At 39.5% G+C, this 24,314-nt stretch overlaps 1 protein-coding gene across 3 annotated transcripts in view; it reads left to right on the forward strand.

Moving 5' to 3' along the window:
- TENM3 (teneurin transmembrane protein 3) overlaps positions 1–24,314 on the forward strand; it is a 349,238-nt gene that overhangs the window by 310,601 nt on the left and 14,323 nt on the right. For all 3 annotated transcript variants that reach the window (XM_059844573.1, XM_059844574.1, XM_059844575.1), the window contains 5 exons: positions 555–787; positions 1,385–1,539; positions 2,391–3,265; positions 19,493–19,668; positions 20,359–20,594. In XM_059844573.1, the coding sequence (XP_059700556.1) occupies positions 555–787; positions 1,385–1,539; positions 2,391–3,265; positions 19,493–19,668; positions 20,359–20,594 (1,675 nt within the window). The remainder of the gene's footprint in view (positions 1–554; positions 788–1,384; positions 1,540–2,390; positions 3,266–19,492; positions 19,669–20,358; positions 20,595–24,314) is intronic.

The following is a 24,314-nucleotide window of genomic DNA, read 5'->3' on the forward strand; positions in this document are numbered from 1 at the left end:
AGTGGATTAAACAAATACTTATAAATGATGTCTTATCTCTTTCCTGTGAACTCATCATTCAAACTCTGTCTTATCTGTTTATGAATTACATAAACCATGAACCCTAGAAGCCTTGTATAAATTATAATAAAACAGATAGGATAATCCCAAAAAAGTGTAAGTGAGGCCTGGGCTCCTGCTGCAAAATTTGAGACTAGATCAAGTTCCCAGAACTCTCAGAAGGTTTTAAACTCCAGTATTTTGATTTGGCCTATTAGAGACACATTTGCAGTCTCTAATGAGAGAGCCTGAACTGGCCTGAGAGCATCAAAGACAAAATGGACCATCTTTCCCCAGAGGATTAATCTAGATGGGGCTGCCTGTGACACAGATGAGAAATGTGGACCAAAACCATTTTGGGGCCGTGACCTGTGCTACCTATGCATGGAGCATCACCATTGACTTTAACTCTGTCTGCATTACTGCACACTCGTAGGAACTAAACTGTTTTCTCCTTGATTCAATGTTAGCTGCAATTAACTATAGCATATGCAATGTGTTATTCCATTTTACAGCAACAACCCAGCTCACAGATACTACCTGGCGACTGACCCCGTGACGGGAGATTTGTACGTTTCTGACACAAACACACGCAGGATTTATCGGCCCAAGTCGCTCACTGGTGCCAAAGACCTGACCAAAAATGTTGAGGTTATAGGAGGAACGGGGGAGCAGTGCCTGCCATTTGATGAGGCAAGGTGTGGTGATGGAGGCAAGGCTGTGGAGGCAACTCTCATGAGCCCTAAAGGTAAAAAGAGTTCTCCCTCTGTAACATTCAGAATAATACAGAAGTTCAGAGCTGGGGGCATGATCATGTTTAATTACTGAATTCAGTAGTTGGCTCAAAAATTGGGGATTTGAGTAATTTTTTTACAAGTAGAAAGTCTATAGAGGAAGAGAGCTACAGGGGACTGATTTTTTTGAAATCAATTAGGGTTGATTTTTTAGGAAGTATTTGGCTTGAGTGGTTATTGAGCATTTTTAAACACTCAATAAGAGCATTTAGATTATGTGTTTGGCAGGCAGCAGTGAATATCTAAAATGAGCATTGCTTTTGGTTCCATTTATTCCATGTTTAAAGTTAGCTTAAAAGCTAGTCCCTTCCCAACACACAAAAGCAAATGAACAGCAAATGCAATCAACAGTAGCAGATTTCATGCTGAATACTGGTTTGTCATGCAAAATACATTAACAAGCTGTATTACTACCTACTGCCTGAGACCAGATTTTCTGCCTACAATTTCCACTAGATACATGCTACCTATACCCTTAGTTGTGGATAATATATTCAGTGGTAGTACAACAAACAAAAAAAAACCCCTGATTTCTATTTGCTTCACTGAAGGAATAGCAATAGACAAGAATGGGTTGATCTACTTTGTTGATGGGACCATGATCAGAAAAGTGGATCAGAATGGAATAATATCGACTTTGCTTGGCTCCAATGACCTTACCTCAGCACGACCTCTTACCTGTGATACCAGCATGCACATCAGCCAGGTACTTTTCAGTTGCCGCTAATTTGGAAAGCTGAGCTGGTGACAGAAACTGAGATGCTGCTTTCCTGCCCCTTAAAATAAGACTGGGTGGAGTGTGATGGATATTTAACAGCAGGTTTGGGGGAGAAAGCATCCTGTTCTATGGGCGTGAATTGCACTGTATTCTCTTAGCTATAAATGCTGCTGTATTCAATTTTTCTGCCCATAAAGTTCAGTTTGGTTTAGAGCAGCAAAACTATCAGCAGGAAACATTAAGCCTGGTAGTAAATACTGGGAAAATGGCATCTCTGTTAGAACTGTCTTGGCATGTTGATGTTTTCTGAATTGCTGACATCCTTAGCTTTCTAGAGTGAATGAAAGGATTTACACAAAACCCCTGTATTTTTCTATTTGTCTTAAAAACTTGTGTAGGTAAGAAGGGACATGTCAGTAGTAGTGCGTTCCAAAAATGGAGTACAGTGTTTCATAATCTGGAAGGTTGCACGTTATTTTTGCTACTACAAGAATAAAAGATGAATACTGTTGACAAGTGTTTAGACATTGATATCTGCCTCTGTAGTTATTTATGCATTCGTGATACAGAAAAGTTTTGCATTTATTGGAGGAGAAACTCAGCCTGTATTATACTTTCAATGCAACTGGCTTTCTTTTCAATAAAGTGGATGTCTGAATATTGTTCCCCTTGCCTCCCTGAAAAGATTTCGTTTGCTGCATGTACTCAAGCAAGATTTCAGTAGTGATTGCTTACAGCAGATGGAAAATATCCTTACAGCAGTGTCTAAAACTGAAGGTTAATTAATTTATTTAACCTGCACTGGTTAACTGTTTAACAAAACACTTCTGTTTGTTTAGGTTCGTCTGGAATGGCCTACAGATTTAGCTATCAACCCAATGGATAACTCCATTTATGTTTTGGATAACAACGTGGTTCTGCAGATCACTGAGAACCGTCAGGTTCGCATTGCTGCGGGGAGGCCGATGCACTGCCAGGTGCCCGGGGTGGAGTACGCCGTGGGCAAACACGCTGTGCAGACCACGCTGGAGTCGGCCACCGCCATCGCCGTGTCCTACAGCGGCGTGCTTTACATTACAGAAACTGATGAGAAAAAGATCAATAGGATAAGACAGGTCACAACTGATGGAGAGATCTCTTTAGTTGCTGGAATACCCTCCGAGTGTGATTGCAAAAATGATGTTAACTGTGACTGTTACCAAAATGGAGATGGCTATGCTAAAGATGCCAAACTTAATGCTCCTTCCTCCTTAGCTGTGTCTCCAGATGGCACCCTGTATATTGCTGACCTGGGAAACATTAGGATACGGGCTGTGTCAAAGAACAAACCCTTAATGAATTCAATGAACTTCTATGAAGTTGCTTCTCCAACTGACCAAGAGCTGTATATCTTTGATGTCAATGGTACTCACCAGTACACTGTGAGTTTAGTCACAGGAGACTACCTGTACAACTTCAGCTACAGCAATGACAATGATATTACTGCCGTGACAGACAGCAATGGGAATACTCTTCGGATCAGGCGGGATCCCAACCGAATGCCAGTAAGAGTGGTCTCTCCTGATAACCAAGTCATCTGGCTGACCATAGGCACCAATGGATGTTTGAAAAGCATGACTGCACAAGGGCAGGAGCTGGTCTTATTTACCTACCATGGCAACAGTGGACTTCTGGCAACTAAAAGCGATGAGACTGGATGGACCACTTTTTTTGAGTAAGTACATAAAATAAAGTCAGATGCCTTATAGTTTTATTGAGTTTTAGAGGGCCATTTGAAATGTTTCTGGGTGAAGTGACTGTAAAGTTGACCCTTGATAGCAAAAAGCACAGAAAGATACTTTTAATTTCCCATGCTGTCTTCCTCTGTCTTACTTGTCTGACTTCTTGTGAACATTGACTCTGAATAATTTTGAATTCATTATTTTCAACTTCAGTTTTATATATTGAAATAATAGTGAGACAACATTTCACTCTTGTCAAGAAATTTATAACTCAGACAACTATGGGTTTGTAGATTTGCATCAAAAACTAGATTTTCATCCCACTTGCTCATTAGATTGACATTCTTCTGCTGCAAATACTGACAAGAAATTTGTCTTTGCTGCTCTGGTTTTTTTTTTTAAGCGAAAGCATTTCTGCATGGTCTTTTGCCCAAAAATAACATCTGGATGGGTAGTAAAAGGGTGTGTTTCACTGAGTGGAGGGTACACAGGAAAGATCTCCTGAACAGCACAGCAGGCTTTCACACGTGTGGGCCCAGTTGGAGGAAGCTGAGAAAAGAAATGTGGGCCATGGGGGAACTGTCAGTCCTGTAGGAATAAACTGAAAACATAGAAACCACCAGCACCATGTCATGTACATGTGCAAGCACAACAGCAAGAGGTATTACTGGAACAGTAGGACTTGTAATTTTACCAACCTCAGAAAAAATCTTTTCAGTGAATTGCTTTAGCCTGTGTTACACTCATTAAGTCATCAATGCCTGTTCATAACAGACAGATTAGCAAAGCGTTTTACAGAATCCTCAATTCTACTGACTAAGGAAGATCATGACAATTTTATAGATAAACTAGTAGAACCAGAGAATTCACATACAAGCTTTATTGGCAGCTTATCTCCAAATGGTCTGAACTGCCAACTGAATGCGCTAAGCAAAACATAACCAAAATGTAGCTTAAAACAGAAACCATTATTTCAAGAAAGGTCAATGTAGAATTAACATAGATTTTTTTCAGTTGTCTCTGCCAGCTGGAAATATATGTGTATTTTTAACTCACATGAAAGACATGATGAGGTTGGGTAAGAAGGTATGTATGAAGGAGTGGAAGATGTAGTGTTAGTGTGATAAGTAAAACTCTTAAGAGGCCTCTAGTTGAACTATTCAGGATTACAAAGGGCATCATGAAAATTCAGTAAGTCCCTCTTCTTTTTATTTCCCCCTCTTTTCTCGTATCTTTATGATGAAATGCAGTAGCAACTGCTGCCAAGGTCAGGGCTTAAAAAAAAGCTTTCAATTCAACACACATGATAAAGAAAATAAAGTGCCAGTGTCAGGCAGTGGCAGCAAAGCCAAACATCTGTGTTCTGAGATAACTTCATATTTCTGTCAGTGTACATTTGGCTGAGGCAGTGTGCGGGAGGACTCTGAGCACCTGTATCTACTCTCCAGCCTTTACAGATGCCCATCAGAGACACAAGAGCAGCAGGTGCTGCTTCACTGCATATTGTGTCCTGAAGTGGAGACAGGGCTAGAAATGCTGATCCCTGACAAAGACAGCAGGTGGGATGGTACTGCTGCCAGTTTTAAGGTATTCTTACAATAATCTGTAAATTGGCAGGGCTTTGGTAGCGGGCACCTTCCCAAAGCATTAGCACACATCTGTAATATTTAATTGTGCTTTGGTGCATCCGCTGTGGATCTTTTTAGGTCCTGCCAAGAGGACACAGAAGCACAGCGAGGGTCCACAGAGGAATGAGAAAGTGTTTGATTGGTAGGGCAAGTGTTCTCCTTCTCTTGAGTTTGCCCTGTCCCGTATGCTGAGAGACCAAAGCACAGCTTTAGGTGGGCTGGGAATAGCCATCCATTTCCACAGAGAGTAAAGTCAGTGTTGAACTGTGACAGACACAGCCATTTGTTTCCAATAGGCAAGTTGGGCAAGACAGGTAGTTTGGGGGACAGTGAGGTCCTGTACAGAAATGAAGGCATCTGCTGGATACAGCAGGCACTTTTAATCATGCTGGCATTCATACTGGCTAATTGAGGACCTAGAGTTTTAATCAGGGCAGTAATTTCTCAGCATGTTGGCTGTAGTTTCTCTGTAGCCTGCTGTGATGTACTGCAGTAGCTGGTGGCTCTTGAACGTATCTTAATGACATCTGCGTGATCGCAAAAAAAATGGATATTATATTCACTATGCAGTGGTGACAGGTCTGTAGTTTTCATCATAGGGAGAATTTAGGGTACTGTGTGTCATGAAGTACACAGCTATTTCCTGAGTCTGCAAACAGCCGTCTTTCACACCTGATCTGCTTTCATGCAGACTTTCTGGTCTGAGTTAGGTTATGTCCAGCTGACTTAGAGAGGGCCCAAAGGGCAGGCTATTCCCCTCAGTAACTATTAGGATTATTTCCAAGCTGCTGCTTATGCACTTCCTAAACAATTACCTCCAACCAATGTCTCGTTAGAATTCCCAGGCCGAAGTAATTATAGAAAAAGCTAGGCAATTTCACTCTCCCAAATTTGCAAGTGTATGAGGCTTTTGCAGAAGCAAAGATATTTATCTCCTCCCTGTAGCCATGGTGAAGCAGTAATCTGTTTAATTGCAACAAGGAAGATTCAGATCAGACATTTGGAGGAACTTCATGGTAAAGATTTTGGAGCCCTGGAGCTGACAACAATGATAGTGACCCCTTGCCCTTCATAGACTGTCTTTAAAAACAGATCAGACATCTTTCAGGACCAATGCAGGAAGAACAGATCCTGCCCTGGGGTAGAGGTTGGACTGCATGACCTCTCAAGGTCCCTTCCAGTAATGTTTTCTATGATGCTCTGTACAAGTTAAAACCAAAAATAAAAAATTGTACTGATTATGTAAAGCCACAGGGAATAAGGGGCAGGAGGAAGGCACTGTGTTATTTTTCTTGCCAAAACAGCATTCTTAAAAACATCCATCCATCATCATAGCTGCTTGCTTCTTTTGAACATAAAATCCCCATGCACCAAATCCATGTCTGTGTATTTCCCATTTGAAGGAAAAAATAATTGTGAACGCAACTCTTTTGCCATTTTTTATTATAAGATCAAGTATTATTGTGACTTTTTGGTGCTCATGATTTGTAACATTAAATCTGACAACGCTGGACTTCGAGAGGTTCCTGCTACTATTGCCAAAAGAGATGGGGCCTGTGAATTATCACAGAAGAGTTTGTGTGGGGGTGACATGATGTACAAGGGTGTTTCTCTCTCAGCTTCTGCATTTTCATGTTTGTGGGTAGTATGGGCTAAAACATTGCCAGGTGAAATGTTTTCTGTTGAAAAAAAGGAAGTCTTGTTAAAATGGAAAGGTATCCCTCAAACATCAAGTGAGGAATAAGAAATTCTGAAAAGAAATCATTCTGGATTCATAGCATAGTATTTCAACTTCATTGCTGAATGCATTTTCTTTTAATAGCACAGTTAATTTATGTATTTTATTTACTGTGTTACTCAAATTCTCAAAACATTTTGAGAAAAGGATAGAATTTATATTCTGTGGTGAATCTAAACTTTCTTCCCACTCACAGCTAAAAAATGTTCAACTGTTTGAATGTCCAATGTACCAGAAATGCCTTTTGTCAACTAGTTTTGAGTATAGCTGGGTTTTTTCCCCTTTCGGTTGTCACAAATCTGTTTAAGTGGCTGAAGATACACAGAGGAAGAATACTGTGGATTTAGTAATAAAAAGTTCAGCCTTAGGAGCAACTCAGGAACAGCTTGGTTAGCTATTCTCCTCTGGAAGTCTGGTTGTATAAGTGGAGCATGGATCCAAATAACTTATTTCAGCTGAGTTCTCAGTGGTTCGAAAGCAGGTTTATGAAAATGATTCAATCATTCTTTTTTCCTCTTCAGAACTTTTCAGTACAAAGGGAAAATATTTGCAAAAACACTGCATCCCAAAAATTGGCAATCACTGCTCTGCCACATACTAAAGCATTTGGTCTTGTTTCTTTTCATGGCTTTTTTCCACAGTTTAAATCACACTAATATCAGATCCAGAAGAAATTTAGTTTTTTATTTATTTTAGTGTGGACACTAATTAATCTATAGTTTATTTTATTTAGTCTCTTCTTTCCCTGAAGAAGGGAAGGACTGACACACAAGAAATGGTTTTTTACATTTTTCTTTGTTTTTACAGTGGAATAGTAAGTACTAGCTTGAATTACTTAGCATATAATATAATCTGTTTTCTTTGTTTGCAGACTTGGAGGATGTTTAATATCTTTATGGCAAAATGGATTTGTAAATTTCTGTTTTGCTAAGGGTTATAGTGTACTGATCAAAACTGACACCATATATTTCAGGAATGTGTACTTTTTTTAAAGCACTGTTGCTCAGATTCATAGTAACTGTTATCTGTTTTCAGACGTCCAAAAACTTGCTGAATAAAAATGATGTTAATAGAGCATTTACAGAAATTATTGAAAATGCATGCATACTAAAAAACCAATGGAGGCATATCAAGCTAAAAGTTGCCCAGATGAGGTTTTATAATGAAATTATAGTATTAAACAAGGTATAAAAGTAATCAGCCTAATCAAATTCTCTTACAAAATTCTGAGCTATCTGAGCTGGAAACTATCAACTATAACTGCATATTATGTATGCATAATATGAACATTTAAACAGATAAGTCTTTAAAGTTAAACTGATTATCTGCATATTAGCATTTTGGAAGTGACACTTCCTAGCTAGCCTATATGGCATTATTTCTATGCAGCAGTTTCCATTCTGACTTTACATACAGAAAGCTAAGCCAGATGCTTACAAAAATACAAAAAGAGCATTTTCTCTTGACCTAGGTTTTGAAATACCAGAAGCAAATGCCCAAAAAACCTTGCAGGTGCCCCTGTGCAATGACCCAGCAGTGCCAGGCTGTGGCTGCTTTGTGGTCCTTGGGTTGTGTGAGGAGCTGGCAGAGGCTGCTGTGCCAGGGAGAATCCCTCCAGGACAAACAGCCAGCAGCCAGGGCTGCAGTCTGCGCGCTGTGGGAGCGCTCGGCACCGTGCCCGTCTCACACAGACACGGAGTCCTTCCCTTCAGCTGCTCTGGAACAGATCATGCTCAGCCCAGTGTTGGGTGCCTGGGATCTGTCCCAGGTACTTCTGCAGGCTCCTCTGTAAAAATGGAGGTGCTCCTTCCCCCCTCAAGCTCTTCTGGAAGGTTCAGGCTGCTTGTGCTCTCCTTAGACATGAAGTAATCCCAGCAGCCACTGTTCCTTATCTCTTTTCAGCTTTCTCACATTTTTCTTCCTCTTTGAAGCAGTATCAGCAGGCAGAGATCTGTTCCAGCCTAAGATGACTCCTCCTCTCTGGAAATCCACTGCCTTTCTTCTATTACTCCATTTTGCTCTCCAGACCTCCTACTACGTTTCCTTACTATCTTACCTTGTATCTTGCTCCTTTCCACATCTCCCATTATTTCCCTATGGTGTGTTTGACTTTCCTGCTTTTTCCTTTCCCAGCAGTGAATTTCTTTGCAGTCCCCTGTTGTATCTCTTGACAGTCCATCCAATGTTTCCCTCGACACTTCATGCCCTGAGCTCATTTGTCTTCTCCTTCCCCTCCTCTCCCTCCCACTCAATCCTTGTCTTCAAGGCAACAGGAAGCAAAGAGAATGACATCAGCAAGCACAGTACTTACAAGTTTACTTTGCTCCCACAGTTAAATTAACGCGCTTTCCAGCTGTTCTGGAAAGGTGTTGAAATCATGCAGAATGTGAAATCCTTACAGTAATTTATGGACTCTAGAGAATCGCAAGCAAAAATCTCTTTTCACTGTATGCTGCAGAGTTTGCATATTATGCATTAATTAGCAATGCACTCAGTGCTGTGGTTTCCCTAAAACTCTGTGATATGGAGTCAGATATTGCCTCTGGCATGGACTTGTTTAGTTTCCCCAAGTACCAGGCACATCATCTGTAACTGTCAACAGTTGGCAACAGACAATGGAGTGTTTTGCAGTTTTTCTTTTGCTTCATCTAAATACATTGCCTGTGGAATATGACTTGGAAATAGTGAAATTTGGCTATGGAAAAGTCTATGGAACTTATGCTGAAATGCAAGTATTTAATTTGATCCAATTAAAATTATACCCTAATAGTAGTGTCAATTCATTTGCACTTTTACTGTATATTCAGAGGTTCAACATCCAGTTTTCATAATTACTATTTCTGTACCATTTCAGGTAACATTTGTGGGGGATTATTTTCCTGTAATATTTGTGCTTCTATTTGAGTTCATTTTTCTATCCCATTTATACTTCAGTACTATGAGTATCTAAAAATGCCTAGGGTTCTTGCTACTTTCAGTTTTGGGGCTTTCATTCTAATTTGATTCTGCTTTTTTAGACATACCATAACTTTGTACAAAATTGTAATGTGGATTATTTTATCACTACTAAACAACACCATCTGAATGTCCTTGCTATCACAGTGCTTTTTAGGTCTTTTTATCCTTTTACTATCAACAGCTTTTACTGCTGCTGCTTCTTGCTTCATCAGTGTAAAATGTAGTGGCTATAAAATAATTAACCATATTCATTCAAGCACTTTTATTTTGCCAATTACCACATTCTTGCATTGACTTTTGTAGAATCACATGAGCCCTTGATTGTAAACTGTGACATACAAGTGCAATGTCTTTAGTCTTCCCATACTATATATGCTTAAACAACAAAAAACATATTCTCTTCATTCTTAATTGTTTCCAAACTGTCTTTTTGGAAATATTTTTGAGATAGTCAGTCCTTGCATAAGTGCCTCTGTATCCACATTGCCTGGCACAATGCAGCACGCAATACAGATATTTCTCTCTCACAGCATATTTGCTTTTCCTCCTCTCAATATGACACAAATTGAGGATCTTGTGGCCATAACCCTCTCTCACATCTTCACGTAGACCCATGGAGGCAGAGCTGGCCAGAAGGCAATTAAAACTCTTCTTCTCTGTTCAAACAAGCTAAGTATGCCCCCTACCCAAGGGGAACTTGCAGGGAAAAATATCAATCTGACATATTTAATTTGGGGATTTTTTTAATTTACACTGAATACATCAACACTACACAACACTACACAAGTATGTAACTATTTCATGCAACATGCAATTTCTGAGAGGAACTCAGTAATGGCTGTGCTTGCTGACAGGATTTACCATGTTTCTTCTTAAGATAAATCATTCAATAGATTTTTTTAATTTCTGTCTTCAACTTTAAAGAATAGAGGTTATGTCTCACAGTTTTCTAAATCAGAACTGTAACACAGTGTTACAACAGCTTTCATAACACAACGTTATATTCTTATCCTGCTTAATAAAAAACAGCCATGTTCAAAATAAGCCATTAATATATAACATTAGATACCAATGTGACATTTTTTAGACAACTGCAGTGTGTCCCCAAATTGCCCTGATAGCAGTAGTATGTTTCATCTAATAGACATTCACCCATTTCTTCATTCTTGAATGTTACTCTTTCTTCTCCTTAGAATTAGGCTGCATAATAAAAGCAGACCTGAGAAGCCATTGAATAGATAATAATATCAACATCAGAATGCTGAAGACACATAGCAATATTATTACATGTTTCATGTGTGAAAAAGGAAGAATTGCTTTGATTTCTGTCAAGAAAGTCAGCATGTGATATCTCTGATTTCAGAAAGCACAAGTAAGGATACTACCACAAAATAAACAGTTTTGTTTATATTAATGAAATAAATGTCCTGCACTGTCAGCCCAGTCAGCTCTGCCCAGGCTCCTCAAAGTATCTGTCTCACTTCTGGTTTATGAAGGACTTCACAATACCATTTGTTTAGTTATTGACATGTTAATAATCTTGTTCCATGTTAGTTTTCTTTGTCAAACAGAGGTGGGGAAGGCTAGAGTCAAGCCAGCTCACCCTCCTTCACACTCGCTGGGCAGGGAACCTGGTGTGGTGAGGGTGGAAGGACGGCTCAGGACCACATGTGAGAAGTCATGTTTTCAGTCTGTTTTCAGTCATGCTGTATTCAAACGTATCTTCAAGCCCCATCAAGGGATTTGGTCTTCCTTCCAGTGAGACCAGACTGATCAGCTCTCTAGGAAGCCTACAAGGGACATGCATTTTAAAGCCTTACCTTTGGAAGTCCCTCCCAAGAAGGGAAAGTCTCTCACTTCTGAAGCCTGCATTAATTGGGTGTGACTTGTACTCCGAAGGAATAAGGTTGTTATTCTAAATTAACCACAGAATCTGAATCTAGCAATTATTGTTTACTATCTTAGTATTCCACTGCCCTAAAAGAAAAGAAAATACACCCATATAATTTTGCTTTCCTATTACTAAATTTGCTTTTCAAACATAATGTAATTTAGTAAGTTGTTTTGCCCACTTTTTGTGACCCTGTAAAAACAGCTTTGTGGAGTTTTTTTAACCTTTCAAAACAAAAGTAAAATAAATTAAATCCCCACCCTATCACCAAGTAAGAATTAAGGGGGTGAAAGCAGCATTGCAGCTTTTTCTGTGAACCGTCTGGCCAAACAGAGCAGCCTTACGTCCTTTTTTCACTAAAGGCCTGTACACTCAGCTCTGACAGTGTAAGCAGACCTTACAACAAGGAACAATATGTCACACAAAGTATATATGCACCAACGTTTCTCTTCGTTGAAAGGCCATACTCTGGTATTTATATCCACAAGGCACACAGTTTATTTGTGCAGTAATAGATTAGCTGAAGAGGTGGGGGAGGTGATACACAGACAAGGCAGCAGCCCCAGGAGCCCTGAGGTTAGGGAAGCTGCCTGCTGGCACACCCTAGCAAACCCAGAATCCTTCCTCTGTGCATCCCACAGGGCTATGGGGCAGTGAATTCCCATTACAGGGAAGTTGAAAAGTGAGGGATGGGTGCTGAGGTCTTGTAGATAACAGCCTAGCTACTGTATTTATTCTCATCTTCATAAGAACGAGCCCCCTTGAATTGCTTCCTGCATTGGCTGCACTCAGTTCAAAAGAGTGTGAGCTGCTGAGGCACACCCCCAGCCCCGGGAAGCTGCTTCATCCTTAACAATGCCTGTCATGTAAGCCACACTGCTACATCCCTAGCAATGCCTCTCATGTAACTGCCTACACCCCACTGCTCCCAGTGCACCCCTTCCCCAGGCACATACCCTGGAGCTGTGCTCCTGCTCTTCAGAAAGCAGTGGCTGCATTAATGCTGCTCATTTATGCAAGTTCATGTGCGTGTAGGGTGCATGTCAGATATGAGTTGTGAGAGACTCCTTGGTTTTGTGGCTCCTTATGAGAATGTACATGGCAGCAGTCAGCACAGCCTGGAGGACTGCAGTACCATACAGGAGTGAGAAGTTTGGTGGTATTCTGGTAAAAAGTAAAGCATCCACAGCATGGTAAATCATGTACTGCTTCTTTCTCCCCAAAGCACCACTCCCCCAAAATACCTGGTTCCAAATACCTGGAAGTCATTTTGGATTGGGCTGTGAAATGGTCAATCTTATGTGGCACGAGCACTGAACTCAAGCTTGTTTGTCTGGTTGTGCAATGAAGTGAAAAATGAGCATCAAAACCTTCTCCATATGGATATGAATGAGCTATCATGGGAAAAGGTGTTGATTCATTCTTTTGAGCTCCCTTTCCAACAGACACATTTCCTGCAGTGATTCTCGTTTAGAGTGTGCCTGTTGTTTTGCAGATGAGTTATGGCTGTCAGGAAAGGCCTATTTAAGTGAATTGTTCACGTCTGGTGTGCTGAATGTTGTTTTACAAAAAAAGACTGAAAACTGTCCTTTTAACATTATGACAAAATAGACACACCAAATAAAAAGCCTCAAGAGCTGCAGTTATAATGGGAGAAGGTGAAAAGAGAAATTGCCAATCACTTTCCAGGTGAGGAAATCTCTTCATTAAACCTGGACTAAAAAATTCGTCCTGACCACATTGCTAAGATAAAAGACCATTACCTGAATTATTTAACCAGCTGTGCAAACAGTTTTATAAGAGTTCCCCAGATGAAAACAGAGTAAAGACCCTTTCCCTATGGAAAAGCCATCAGATGAAGGCACAGGAAAAAGCTTGTGTTGTCTGATGGTTGGACAGAACAGATAAATGAAGCTGATATTAATACTTTTAATGACCTTTTAACTTCTGTGGTTTTGTGAGTTTGCATTTTCTGCCTAAATTCCATTAAAAAACAAGTAGCCATAAAAATTTCTGTCCAGAATTGGGAATCTGGCTGTAGTTTAATTTAAATTTTTCCTAGAATCACTCCTGGACCTATTTTTTGTAATTCCTGTTTATCCACTTTTTTCTCAGAGCTAGGCACAACAGAAGAGAAAAGGAAAATAAAAAGGGACAGATGAAATGAAAAAGGAGAGGGAGAGAGGAAAGGAAAGAAGCAGGAAAGAAAGGGAAAAGAAAGGAAAATTATTTTTTCATATATTTAGAATTCTGTAAAATTGGAAAGAATATTGATTTTTTTCATGAAATCATAGAATATTCTGAGTTGGAAGGGACTCATAAGAATCATCAATGTCCAGCTCCCAGCCCTGGCCCTGACAGAACAGCCCCAAGAGTCACACCATGTGTCTGAGAGTGTTGCGCAAACAATTCCTTAATTCTGTCAGGCTTGGTGCTGTGACCACTTCCCTGGGGAGCCTGTTCCAGTGCCTGACCATCATCTAGATGAAGAACCTTTTCCAATATAAACCATATCCAACATAAACCTCCTCTGACACAGCTTCATGCCATTCCCTCAGGTCCCATCATGGTCACCACAGAGAAGAGATTGGTCCCTGACCCTGCACTTTCCCTCACAAGGATGTTGAAGCCCACAATGAGGTCTCCCCTCAGCCTCCTCTTCTCCAGGATGAACAGACCAAATGACCTCAGCTGCTTCTCTTGCAGCTTCCCCTCAAGGCCCTTCTCTATCCTCGTGGCCCTCCCTTGGACACTCTCTAGCAGCTTTATGTCATTCTTACATTGTGGCACCCAAACTGCCCCCAGCACTCGAGGTGAGGCCGCCCCAGTGCAGAGCAGAGCAGGACAATGCCCTCCCTTGCCTGGCTGGCCATGCTGGGCCTGATGCACCCCAGGACACGGTTGATCCTCCTGGCTGCATTTTTTTCTCATGCTTAATACTATTCTAGATAAGAAAAAAAAAATGCTATCACTTCTTAGATAATAATAAAGTGAAATTTTAAAAATCCACTTGTCATAATTTACAGGCTACTAATATATATCAAATTGTTATTTGCTTTCTTCTTGTTAGGCAAAATAAAATATTAGGAAGACATACCACAATATTCTTTATTGTTTGGGTTTTTTTAAAAAAAATTGTTATATCTCCAAAGGAAGTCATAGTTTAATATTTCAGGTTTCCCAATATAATTGTAGTGTGAATTCAGAAGCAAGATGCCAAATCTTTTAAGATACAAATACGAATGTATTGTGTGGAAATAAATGATTATGTGCAGGTTATATATGAGTAGTTATGGATCCACTGAAGTGTCTATTTCAATCAGAAATTCTTATTTAAATAAGAAATGCAAAAAAAAAAAGAAAAAAAAGGAGAAATCATTTCTGTCCATGCATCTTCAGATTATTTTCACCTTTTTCATTCTTAGCAGGCTCATTCAGTCTCTCTTCAGACATATCAAAAGCAAAAATGCATCTCAAAATGAGGAAAGCAATGTACAAATTGAGTAAAGGAAAAAAAAATGCAAAATTCATTACATTCAAGTTGAAATTTTTTTTCTTTCTTTCTACAACCCACATAATGGTTAAAGGTGGCCAAAACTAGAGCTTCCAGTAACTTACCATGCCCAGTTTTAAACCAGTAGGAGACAGAAGAGCTCCCTAGAGGTGAAGAAATGCTAATGAAAGTGATGGTATATGAACTGTGGGCTTCTTTCCTTTTGATTGGCAAAATAACCATTTTGGTACTGGTTGAGCATGCAGCGAAAGTGCTACTAGAGTGGCTTTTCTTTACAATCATTTTCCAACTTTGAATTCACTTTCATTTGGGAGAGACTAAACCTGCAGTGTGCTACAGAGGCTGAATACAAGGGAAAGAATGTATTTGAAAACCAAAATTCTGTCATGTTAAAGACAACACTCTTCTATGTAAATGTAGCTTAAATGGCCTCGACAAGCCAAGGGAGACATTTCATTGCCAGGTTAGAACAGATTTTTCAGCATGTTGTCAACATGGTATGCACCTAAAAAAACAACACATTGCATTCCTGAATGTCATCCTTGAGCCTTCTGTTCTCACCTGCCAAGAAGCAGCACTCAGGTATAAAAGGCTTCCCATTAATAGTTTGAAATAAGTAGGTTAATGTTCCATAAATTTTTTAGCCACTCTTGATAATCTGAGATGCAGAGAAAAAACCTGATGTGAGTTGAGTGAAAGTATAACAGTACTTTTCTACTGTCAAAATTATACATGTCTATATTATGAAATGTGTTCATGCTTCATTTCTCTGTTACAGTATCCCAACTAATAGTATAATCTGTAACCAGTCTTTAATACTTAATATGCATTTGGACTGCATGTCGTGTTATCTGAAATGTGCTGGAACTGGTGTGCCTTGCTCTTCAACCTGACATGTTTACAACAGAAAAAAAAAAATCACAGATATTATTTTGTTGAGGGATTGTGCTGCAGAAGTCTGGGGAAAAACAGTATCAGTCATAAATTAGCAATTGGCTTTAGGTGCAGCTTTTACTATACACTTTATTTCTACAGCTCCCTGTTCTACATTGAAATAACTTCTGATATAAAACATTAATAAAGCTCTGCATGTTGGGGTTGAGCTAAATGTGCTACAGACTAAGATAAAATACACTTGAGAAACAAGTCAAAAATAAAGAAAGTAGGACATTTCCATCTGTGGCAAGGCTTACCAGGAACTTATTACTGCAAAGTGAAGTGTCCTACATAGCCTAGAACAGAAAATGGTCTGGGAAGGCATGTAATTAAAACTGAAGGAGATGAGCAATGGAAGAGAGACTTCCAGCAGGTGAAGAGCAAAAGGTCGAGAATCTGGGAAGCTGATAATCATTATCACTGAGAAATTCTCACTGCTGAAGTGGAAAACTATCTGGCAGTGGCAGCTCATCCTAAGGAAGAAAAAGGATTTGATCTAAGGGGAACTTCAGCTAGCGGTGGTGGCAGCTGCCCCCACTGCTGCCTTCATAGTTATTGACCAAGTATGAAGATTGCTGCGTTAATGCCAACAGAAGTGAGCTGAGCGGATTAATGCACACAAGGTCACGTCCAGGGAGCAAGTTTCTGGTTTAGATTCTTGAAAAGTTTATGTGAGACTCACTCTTCAGGAATTGAAGAGGTTGGTGGAATGACTTTGCTGTGGAGCCTGGCAAAGGAGAAAGATCAGAGGGCTCCATGGTAACACATGTGCCTGAGCTTGTGTTTGGATCAAAAGATCAAAGAGGCTGTGAAATGCCAAATACAGGCACTCACCCTCTAGACTTCAGATCTCATTCCTTCTAGGGCAATTTCAATATTAGAACACTAGGCAGATAAAAAGAAATTGCGCAGTCTAAAACTGACAATCTTGGATGAATAAATTCACCTTGGCAGCAGAATGCAAGGATATTTGAATGTAATAAGAAAAATGGCCTCAGAATGCCCAAAGGTATGAGTGATGTTGCTATGCTGTGCATTGATAAGGCTTTGATTGTGGGCAAGAAGATAGCAAGTATAGTTTAGTATTCGATGTACAGTGAACAAAATGAAGGACACACATAGCAATCTGTCACCAAATGGAATATGTAATGAATTGTAGAAAGGCCTATTTCCCCTTTTTCTTTTTGTTCCTGGCTATAGAAGTATGAGAAATCCTATTCTTACCTTTCACATCTCAGTCGCATTTTCTTCTTGCATTAAGATGCCTGAACCAAGCAATCATGGCTTTTAAGATTCTTTCAGCTTTAAAGTCATGTTTTTAAGAACATGAATGTGTAACATGATTTTTTCCTGGTCTTTGAACTCTCCCCCACTGTAATATTAACTGCTTGTCTCAGGCTCATGATGTGCCTTCCCATATTTGTGAAAGACAAGACCAGTTCAAGAACTATAGGCACAGTCAAAAAATAATAACGCAGATGCAAGAATGCATAAAAGAAGGCTAGCACAGTTCAGTGCTGCATACTGCACTAAAGCCACACACTGCTGCATACTACTGATGTGTAGCATTTTCCAGCTCAGGTGGTATACTGAGAAATATGGTAATTCATTTCTCACAGATACTGTGATTAAAAGGGCAAAAAGTTCTTACAGGGAAATTTTACCGTCTGTGGCTTTAGTAAGCATTGTATGAAATAAAGACCAGACTACTGTAATCAAAGGACAGAATTCCCAACAAAGTAATTTGGTACCATTTTCAAACGTAAAGCAGAAAATAGAAAAGGACACTAATTGGACAATATATCCTCCCCAGGGAGCTGAAAAGGGAAGTTGGCATGAAAATAAAATAAGTTCTTGGAACTGAAGCATGAGACTGAAGGTCATGAATAGGCTAGCAGTCATATTCATGCACAAGGAACTTAAGTGTGTTTGTTTTGGTCTCCTGCATAAATGGAATATCTCAGCTTGCCAAGTCCAGTATGTGAAAAAGAACCACAATTAGGGACAGAAATACACTGGAAGAAACCCCGTTATCTTGAAATGTACTTAACTTCAAAAAATAAGTTTTCTCACTTGACTTCCCTGGCTTGCAGTATGGTTTCTGATTTTTAAACATTCTTTTCTCCTGCCTGTTGCTAAGTGAAAGTCTTACATAAACAAAGGAAATCAACTGTGCTAAAAGGATGGAAATGACTGTATGCAAAAAGCTGACAAATCTACAGAGTAAGCAAACTGGAAGAAAACATTTCTTAACTTAATCCTTTCAGTTACGGCAGTGCTGTGCAGTACTCATGCTGTTCAGAGAAAGTTAGTGTTGTGGGTTACAGCTGTTAGGATTAATTCTCTCATTTTGAGAAAAAGCGTTTCTGTGGCCTCAGTCATATGCTTGGGGCTTTTGGGGGTCTTTTTTTGGTTTTGCTTTTCTTTTCCAGTAGGAGCAATTCTGATGATAAATATCAGCATGAAATGTCTAACACACTGTGAGGACCTGCACGGTCATGTTATAGTTACTTTTAGAGACTAAGGTGTTGTTCAGCTTCCCCCTACGTGGTCACAGGAGAGGGATGGAAAACCAAGAGCAAAAAGGTCATAAGTGGGCATGAAATCATCCTACGAATGCTTTTTTCTCTCTGTTGCAGCTACAGGCAGGCTATACTTCAAAACAAGGAGTTTCAGCTGAATACCTAGGCTGACAAATCAGGACTCTGGCACTGAAAGAGCTGATCTTAAAGACAAGTTTTATGACCAGAAGCTCACACAGTGCTTTACCTCTCCCTATACTGTGACCAAAATGCATGTTTGGATTTGGATTTGTAAGCATGGTCTCTGGTCATGTATCAAGATCTACTTCAATTACAGAAATTCTATCTACCTATTCATATTAAATGGATATATAACTGTTGGTTTAAATAAATGTCAGGAGACCAGTAGACACAGGGAAAAAATATCTCATAGTTTGTGTCACAATTCTCAAACTATGATCCACAAGCAGTTAACAAGTTAGAGATGCTAGCTGTTCTGGTTTCCAATTACAAACAGCTTAAGTAGATTAAATATTATCCCAGACTCTGCTCGTAGTAATACAAGAGACATTAGGAGTACAGGTGTTCTGCATACTCATTGATAGGAAAGGCCCAAGAGACACTCTTATTAAGATACCCTTTTTTCAAAAATTTTGAGGATTCCTACAGTAACAGCAAGATCTACTCCAGTAAGAGGAAGTACAGAATGCTACAGAATTTAGTACCAATAAATATTCTTCCTTTGAAATGGTGAATTAGATTTGCAGCAGGATCTGGTCACACTTCAAACAATAATATGCAGAGCTGAAGATCCATCTGTTTGCTCTTGCTATCACCATTGAGGCTGCTGTATGTTAAGCAGTCTTTTGAGTACTTCAAAGCATGTTTGAAGTCTTTGCTATGCCTATCCCATGCACACAAAAAAAAGCAAAAGTGCCTTAACAATATGAGTAGCTGGTGGTTTTGTTCATTTTAGTTGTAAGTGAAAACAATTTGTTCCTGCTATATATCATTCCTGGACTTTTTTTTTTAGCTATGATAGCGAGGGCCGTCTAACAAATGTTACATTTCCAACTGGAGTCGTCACTAACCTTCATGGGGAAATGGAAAGGGCCATTACAGTGGACATTGAGTCATCCAGCAGAGAGGAAGATGTCAGCATCACTTCCAACTTATCATCAATCGATTCTTTCTATACCATGGTTCAAGGTACTGTAAACAAAAGATTTCTCAGCAGATACTGGCCTGAAAATTGTTTTCTTGTGGTACAAGCAGCTCCAAATAGAAGTGAAACTTTAGGGGCATAGTGTCTGGAGGAAGGGGTGATACATCCACAGTTTTACACCTATACAGAAACAACTGTTGAGGAAAAGCAGTAGTATTGCAACAAAAGTAGCATTAAGTTAGTTTTCTAAGCAAATCGGTTTTGTAACAGCTATGGGAAGTAGAATACTTACTTTATACTAAAAAGGAATCTTGGAAAGAAGAGATGGATTGAAAGAGAAATAGGTACAGAAATAGTATGAAGTGATATTTTAGCTTAAAAGCAACTTGCAATATCCCAGCAACCACAGACTAGCAAAAGTGAATAGTCATAGTATGCTTAGGATTAGGCCAAAAATTCCTAATGAAACACCAGAGAATTTGTTTTGTGCCAGTTCAAAGAATATACTATGAGGATGAGACTTTCTTAAGTATTTAAGAAACTTTGATGATAGGTCCTAAAGGCATTTTTGCTCCTCTGGGATGCACTTATGCTTAACAGTCTCACCCTGGCTCTTTATTACCATTGGGTCAGCTATGTGAAGTCAAGATGCACATATTGCATAAAGTGTCCAGTACAAAGGCAAAGCCTTAACCCATGTAGTTAACCTGTAATTCTCTTTTTGGCCTTTTCAGATCAGTTAAGAAATAGCTACCAGATTGGTTATGATGGCTCATTGAGAATCCTGTATGCCAGCGGCCTGGACTCACACTACCAGACAGAGCCACATGTCTTGGCTGGCACTGCCAACCCAACCATGGCAAAGAGAAACATGACCCTGCCGGGGGAGAACGGGCAGAACCTGGTGGAGTGGCGATTCCGGAAAGAGCAAGCCCAAGGAAAAGTCAATGTCTTTGGCCGAAAACTTAGGGTAAGCACACAAGCATGAGTGGTATCTACTGCATTCTCATTAAGGAATGAGCAAATGTAAATACATACCTGTAGGTATTACCATCCAGCAACCACAGAATATTCACCGTAGACAAGCTGACTGTAGATTGGGTAGTACTTGTTTTTATTACTTCATTTATTGGCTATTTTATTTATTAATTGCTCTTTTCTGTGTGTCATGGTTTAACCCCAGACAGCAGCCAAGCCCCACACAGCTGCTCACTCAGTCCCCCACCAGCAGGATCAGGGACAATTGGAACGGTAAAACCCAGAGAACTTGTGGGTTGGGATAAAGACAGTTTAATAGGGAAAGCAAAAGCCACACACACAAACAAAGCGAAACAAGGAATGAATTCACTGCTTCCCATGGGCAGGCAGGTGTTCAGCCATCCCCAGGAGGTCAGGGCCCCATCACATGTAACAGTGACTTGGGAGGACAAAGCCATCACTCCAAACATCCCCCCTTTACATACTGAGCAATTGGGGTCACCTGTCCTGGCTGTGTCTGCTCCCAGTCTCCCACACACCCCCAGTCTGCTCTCCAGTGTGGCAGTACCAAAAGCACAAAAGACCTTGGCTCTGTGGAAGCCCTGCCCAGAAATAATGAAAACACTTCTAGGTTATCAACCCTGTGTTCAGCAAAAATCCAAAATACAGCCCTGTTCTAGCCTCTGTGAAGAAATACCCCAGCTAAAATCAGCACTCTGTAAAATTTAAACTTGGGTTTAGCTTGGAATGGCTAAAAAGAATAATTTTCTGCTTCCCTTCACTGTTTTTCTTTCTGGTACTGAATTCATGTAACTGATTGGAAATCCTGTTTTAAATTATTCTACCATAAGTTAGCACAATCCCTGTTGTTTTTTTTTTTTTAATTTTAAATTAAAATTGTAGTAAGACATTCTTACAGTAGAAAGGGTTTAATTGTGTGTGCATGAGGATGGCATATTCCTCTAACATATGTCTTTACCATTTTGTTGGCATTCCTTCTTCCTGTATAGTGAGTGAAATACAAGTAGGAAGCAAACTATGATTTATGACAGCCATTTGGTGAAGACAACACAGATTAAGCATTTAAAATTGTGTTGCCAGGAGACCATTTCAAGACCAAAGGTTTGACTTACTATTAGAGATGAACTCCGTTCTTTAAAATAAGGCCTAGGCAGAGTATCAAATGAAAGTAAGTAATTTCAGACCACTTGACTTCTTGCCATTTGAAGTCTTAAAATATTTTGTATCTTCCATTGGGACAAGAAAGGAGGGGATGTTGTTAGGCAGGTTATATTCCTCTCTACTACTTTCTCTATAAGAGTAATGTATTTTTTATCCAAGAAGCAAGAACAATTATGCACAGCAACAGCAGCTTAAGAACAATATATTAGTAACTACCTGTGGCAGCTATCTTACACTGATAAGGAAGAGGAAAAGGTAGCCATAATTCTGAAGCTCATCCTTGTGGTTCTGGTTCATAGGCACGTCATTTTATACCACAGTGGTATAATACACCTGCCAAGTCATTTGTGAAAGAAGCCCAAGAGAAGTTTGGCAGTGAAACAAATCACCACAAGCACAGTTCTCAGAAGTGACACTAAGTTTTGGCATTCAAGTGCAGTGGTGGTAACAATTAAAAAGAGAAGGTAAAGAAGGTAAAGTTGTCATGGGCAACTTTAACTTAGAAGAATTAACACCCAGGGAAAAAAAAAAAAGGCAAACACAAGGGAAAGATTTAACAAGATGGGAGGGGAAATAAAAGATTAGGATAAAATAATACTCATTAAATTGTACATAAAAATGGGAGAAGTAGGGCACGCGGAGAATGAGCCAATAAGAGACAAATGCCTCAAAAGAAAAAAAGGAAAGAAACTTGTCAGCAGTGAAAATGGAAAAAAATATTAATGTTTTGTGAAATTGATTTACATGGAAAGATATTACCGAAATGTCAGTTGGGGGTGGATGGAGGGGATGTAGGAAAGCAGAAAAAGAAAACAAGAGAAAGAAGAACAGGAATAATTTACGGAGCTCATAATTTCTGTGTACAGACAGATATGTCATCAACATTTTTCTGCAATGAAGAAAAATGTAGACAAGAAACAGTGACAAAATGTATTGCCAGTAAAGATACTCATCTCTGTGACACTCACTGTGTTATACATATACAGTATCTAATGTTAAAAAGTGCACCGTCAGGTACTCTCTTGGTTTTCTATCTTGTTAATATTAGTTCTACCCAGTACTAGTAATCTTTCTCAAGAAATTAATTAGGAATTATGTTGCCTTCCTCAACAGTCTTCAGTCAATCTTGCTTTTGTTCTGATTTGGTTTGGAATTGTTCAATGAGCTGGAGCTTCTCTGGAGCTGTATGTTTGGACTATATGCTAGTTGTAGGCAAAGTTCCTGCCAGTCCTCTGCATGGAAGATCCTTTTTAGGGCCTTTGTACTGAGGTCTCACAGGTCTCAGATAAAGGAGCTGGTATGAACTCTGTCTCAAGGGATGCACCCACAATAGACAGGTAACACAGACAAGGGAGCTCACAAGAAGAGTCTCCTCTTAAGATGTGACATACTCCAAGCTATGCAGAGGTCCCCAGCTTTCACATTGCCTCTTGAACCTCTCTGTAAGACACAGCAATATATTCCTACTCCTAACAGAGGAATCACAGACAGATTTCATACTTCTCACTGGAAAGAAAAATAGGAATTAAAGTAGAGGAGAATAGATGGAGACATAAATTACTGAAACGTATCAGGACAGTAGGTAAGGACTGTCAAAAGACTCAGTTTTGTATCGTTACGTGTTTCTTCACTTGAAATTTCCTCGTGTACGGTTTTTATCATAATGAAATCCAGAGGTTTCAAATGTATTTGGAGTGTGGTTGTCTTGGACACAATAAAAACATTCAGCTTTCCCCCTAGAAGTATTTTTCTAGCAGAGATGTTATTAAGAAGCACTTTAGAGGAAGGCACTGCTCTATCTGAGCTGTGTTATTCCAGCCCTACACCGCCCAAAGAAACAAGCTATTATCACCAAAACCCACTGTTACTCTAATGGCCATCTCTATGGTGAGATTAGGCAAGCACAGCCAAAATTTCACCAAAAGCTCACATGCCTGAATGCAAGAGCTCTGTCTGTCAGCAAGTCTGAAAGCATGAAACTGGCTGGAATAAGAGGTATTTCCTTTCCTTCCCCTCATATCCTGCCCTTACACAGACCAGACAGATGGGAAGTGAAAAGGCAAGGAATGTTATCATCCCAGTTAGCAGCTAGGGCAGTGAGACAGTGGATTAAGTACTTTGCTGCAATTTATACAGGAAGGATGTGCTTAGCCAAGAAATTAACCACAATTGCTTGGACATCTGCCTTAACCATAAAACCACCCTTCTTTCTTTGCCAGTTCAGAAATCAGAAGTGTCCATTTTAACTTCAGTGTCTAATCCTGAGAGGTGGACAAGAAATTTTATAAAAATCATAATTAAATGTAAAATAAGGAAGGGGAGGTGGAGAGAAAGGGAAGGAAAAAAATTAGAGGAGCAAAACAGGCAGGGACATGCAGAGATGAGTGCAGGCAGACACTGGGAAAAAAAAAATTCAGAAACAAAAAAAAATTAAAATTAATTTATGTTAATGAGCTAATGTTAGATGTCGGAAAATTTAAAGAAAAACTCCCTGAATACAAGTAAAAAAAAATTTACAAAAAATAAGTTG

Source organism: Haemorhous mexicanus, chromosome 4 (assembly GCF_027477595.1).
Source record: "Haemorhous mexicanus isolate bHaeMex1 chromosome 4, bHaeMex1.pri, whole genome shotgun sequence".
NCBI classification, from domain to species: domain Eukaryota; kingdom Metazoa; phylum Chordata; class Aves; order Passeriformes; family Fringillidae; genus Haemorhous; species Haemorhous mexicanus.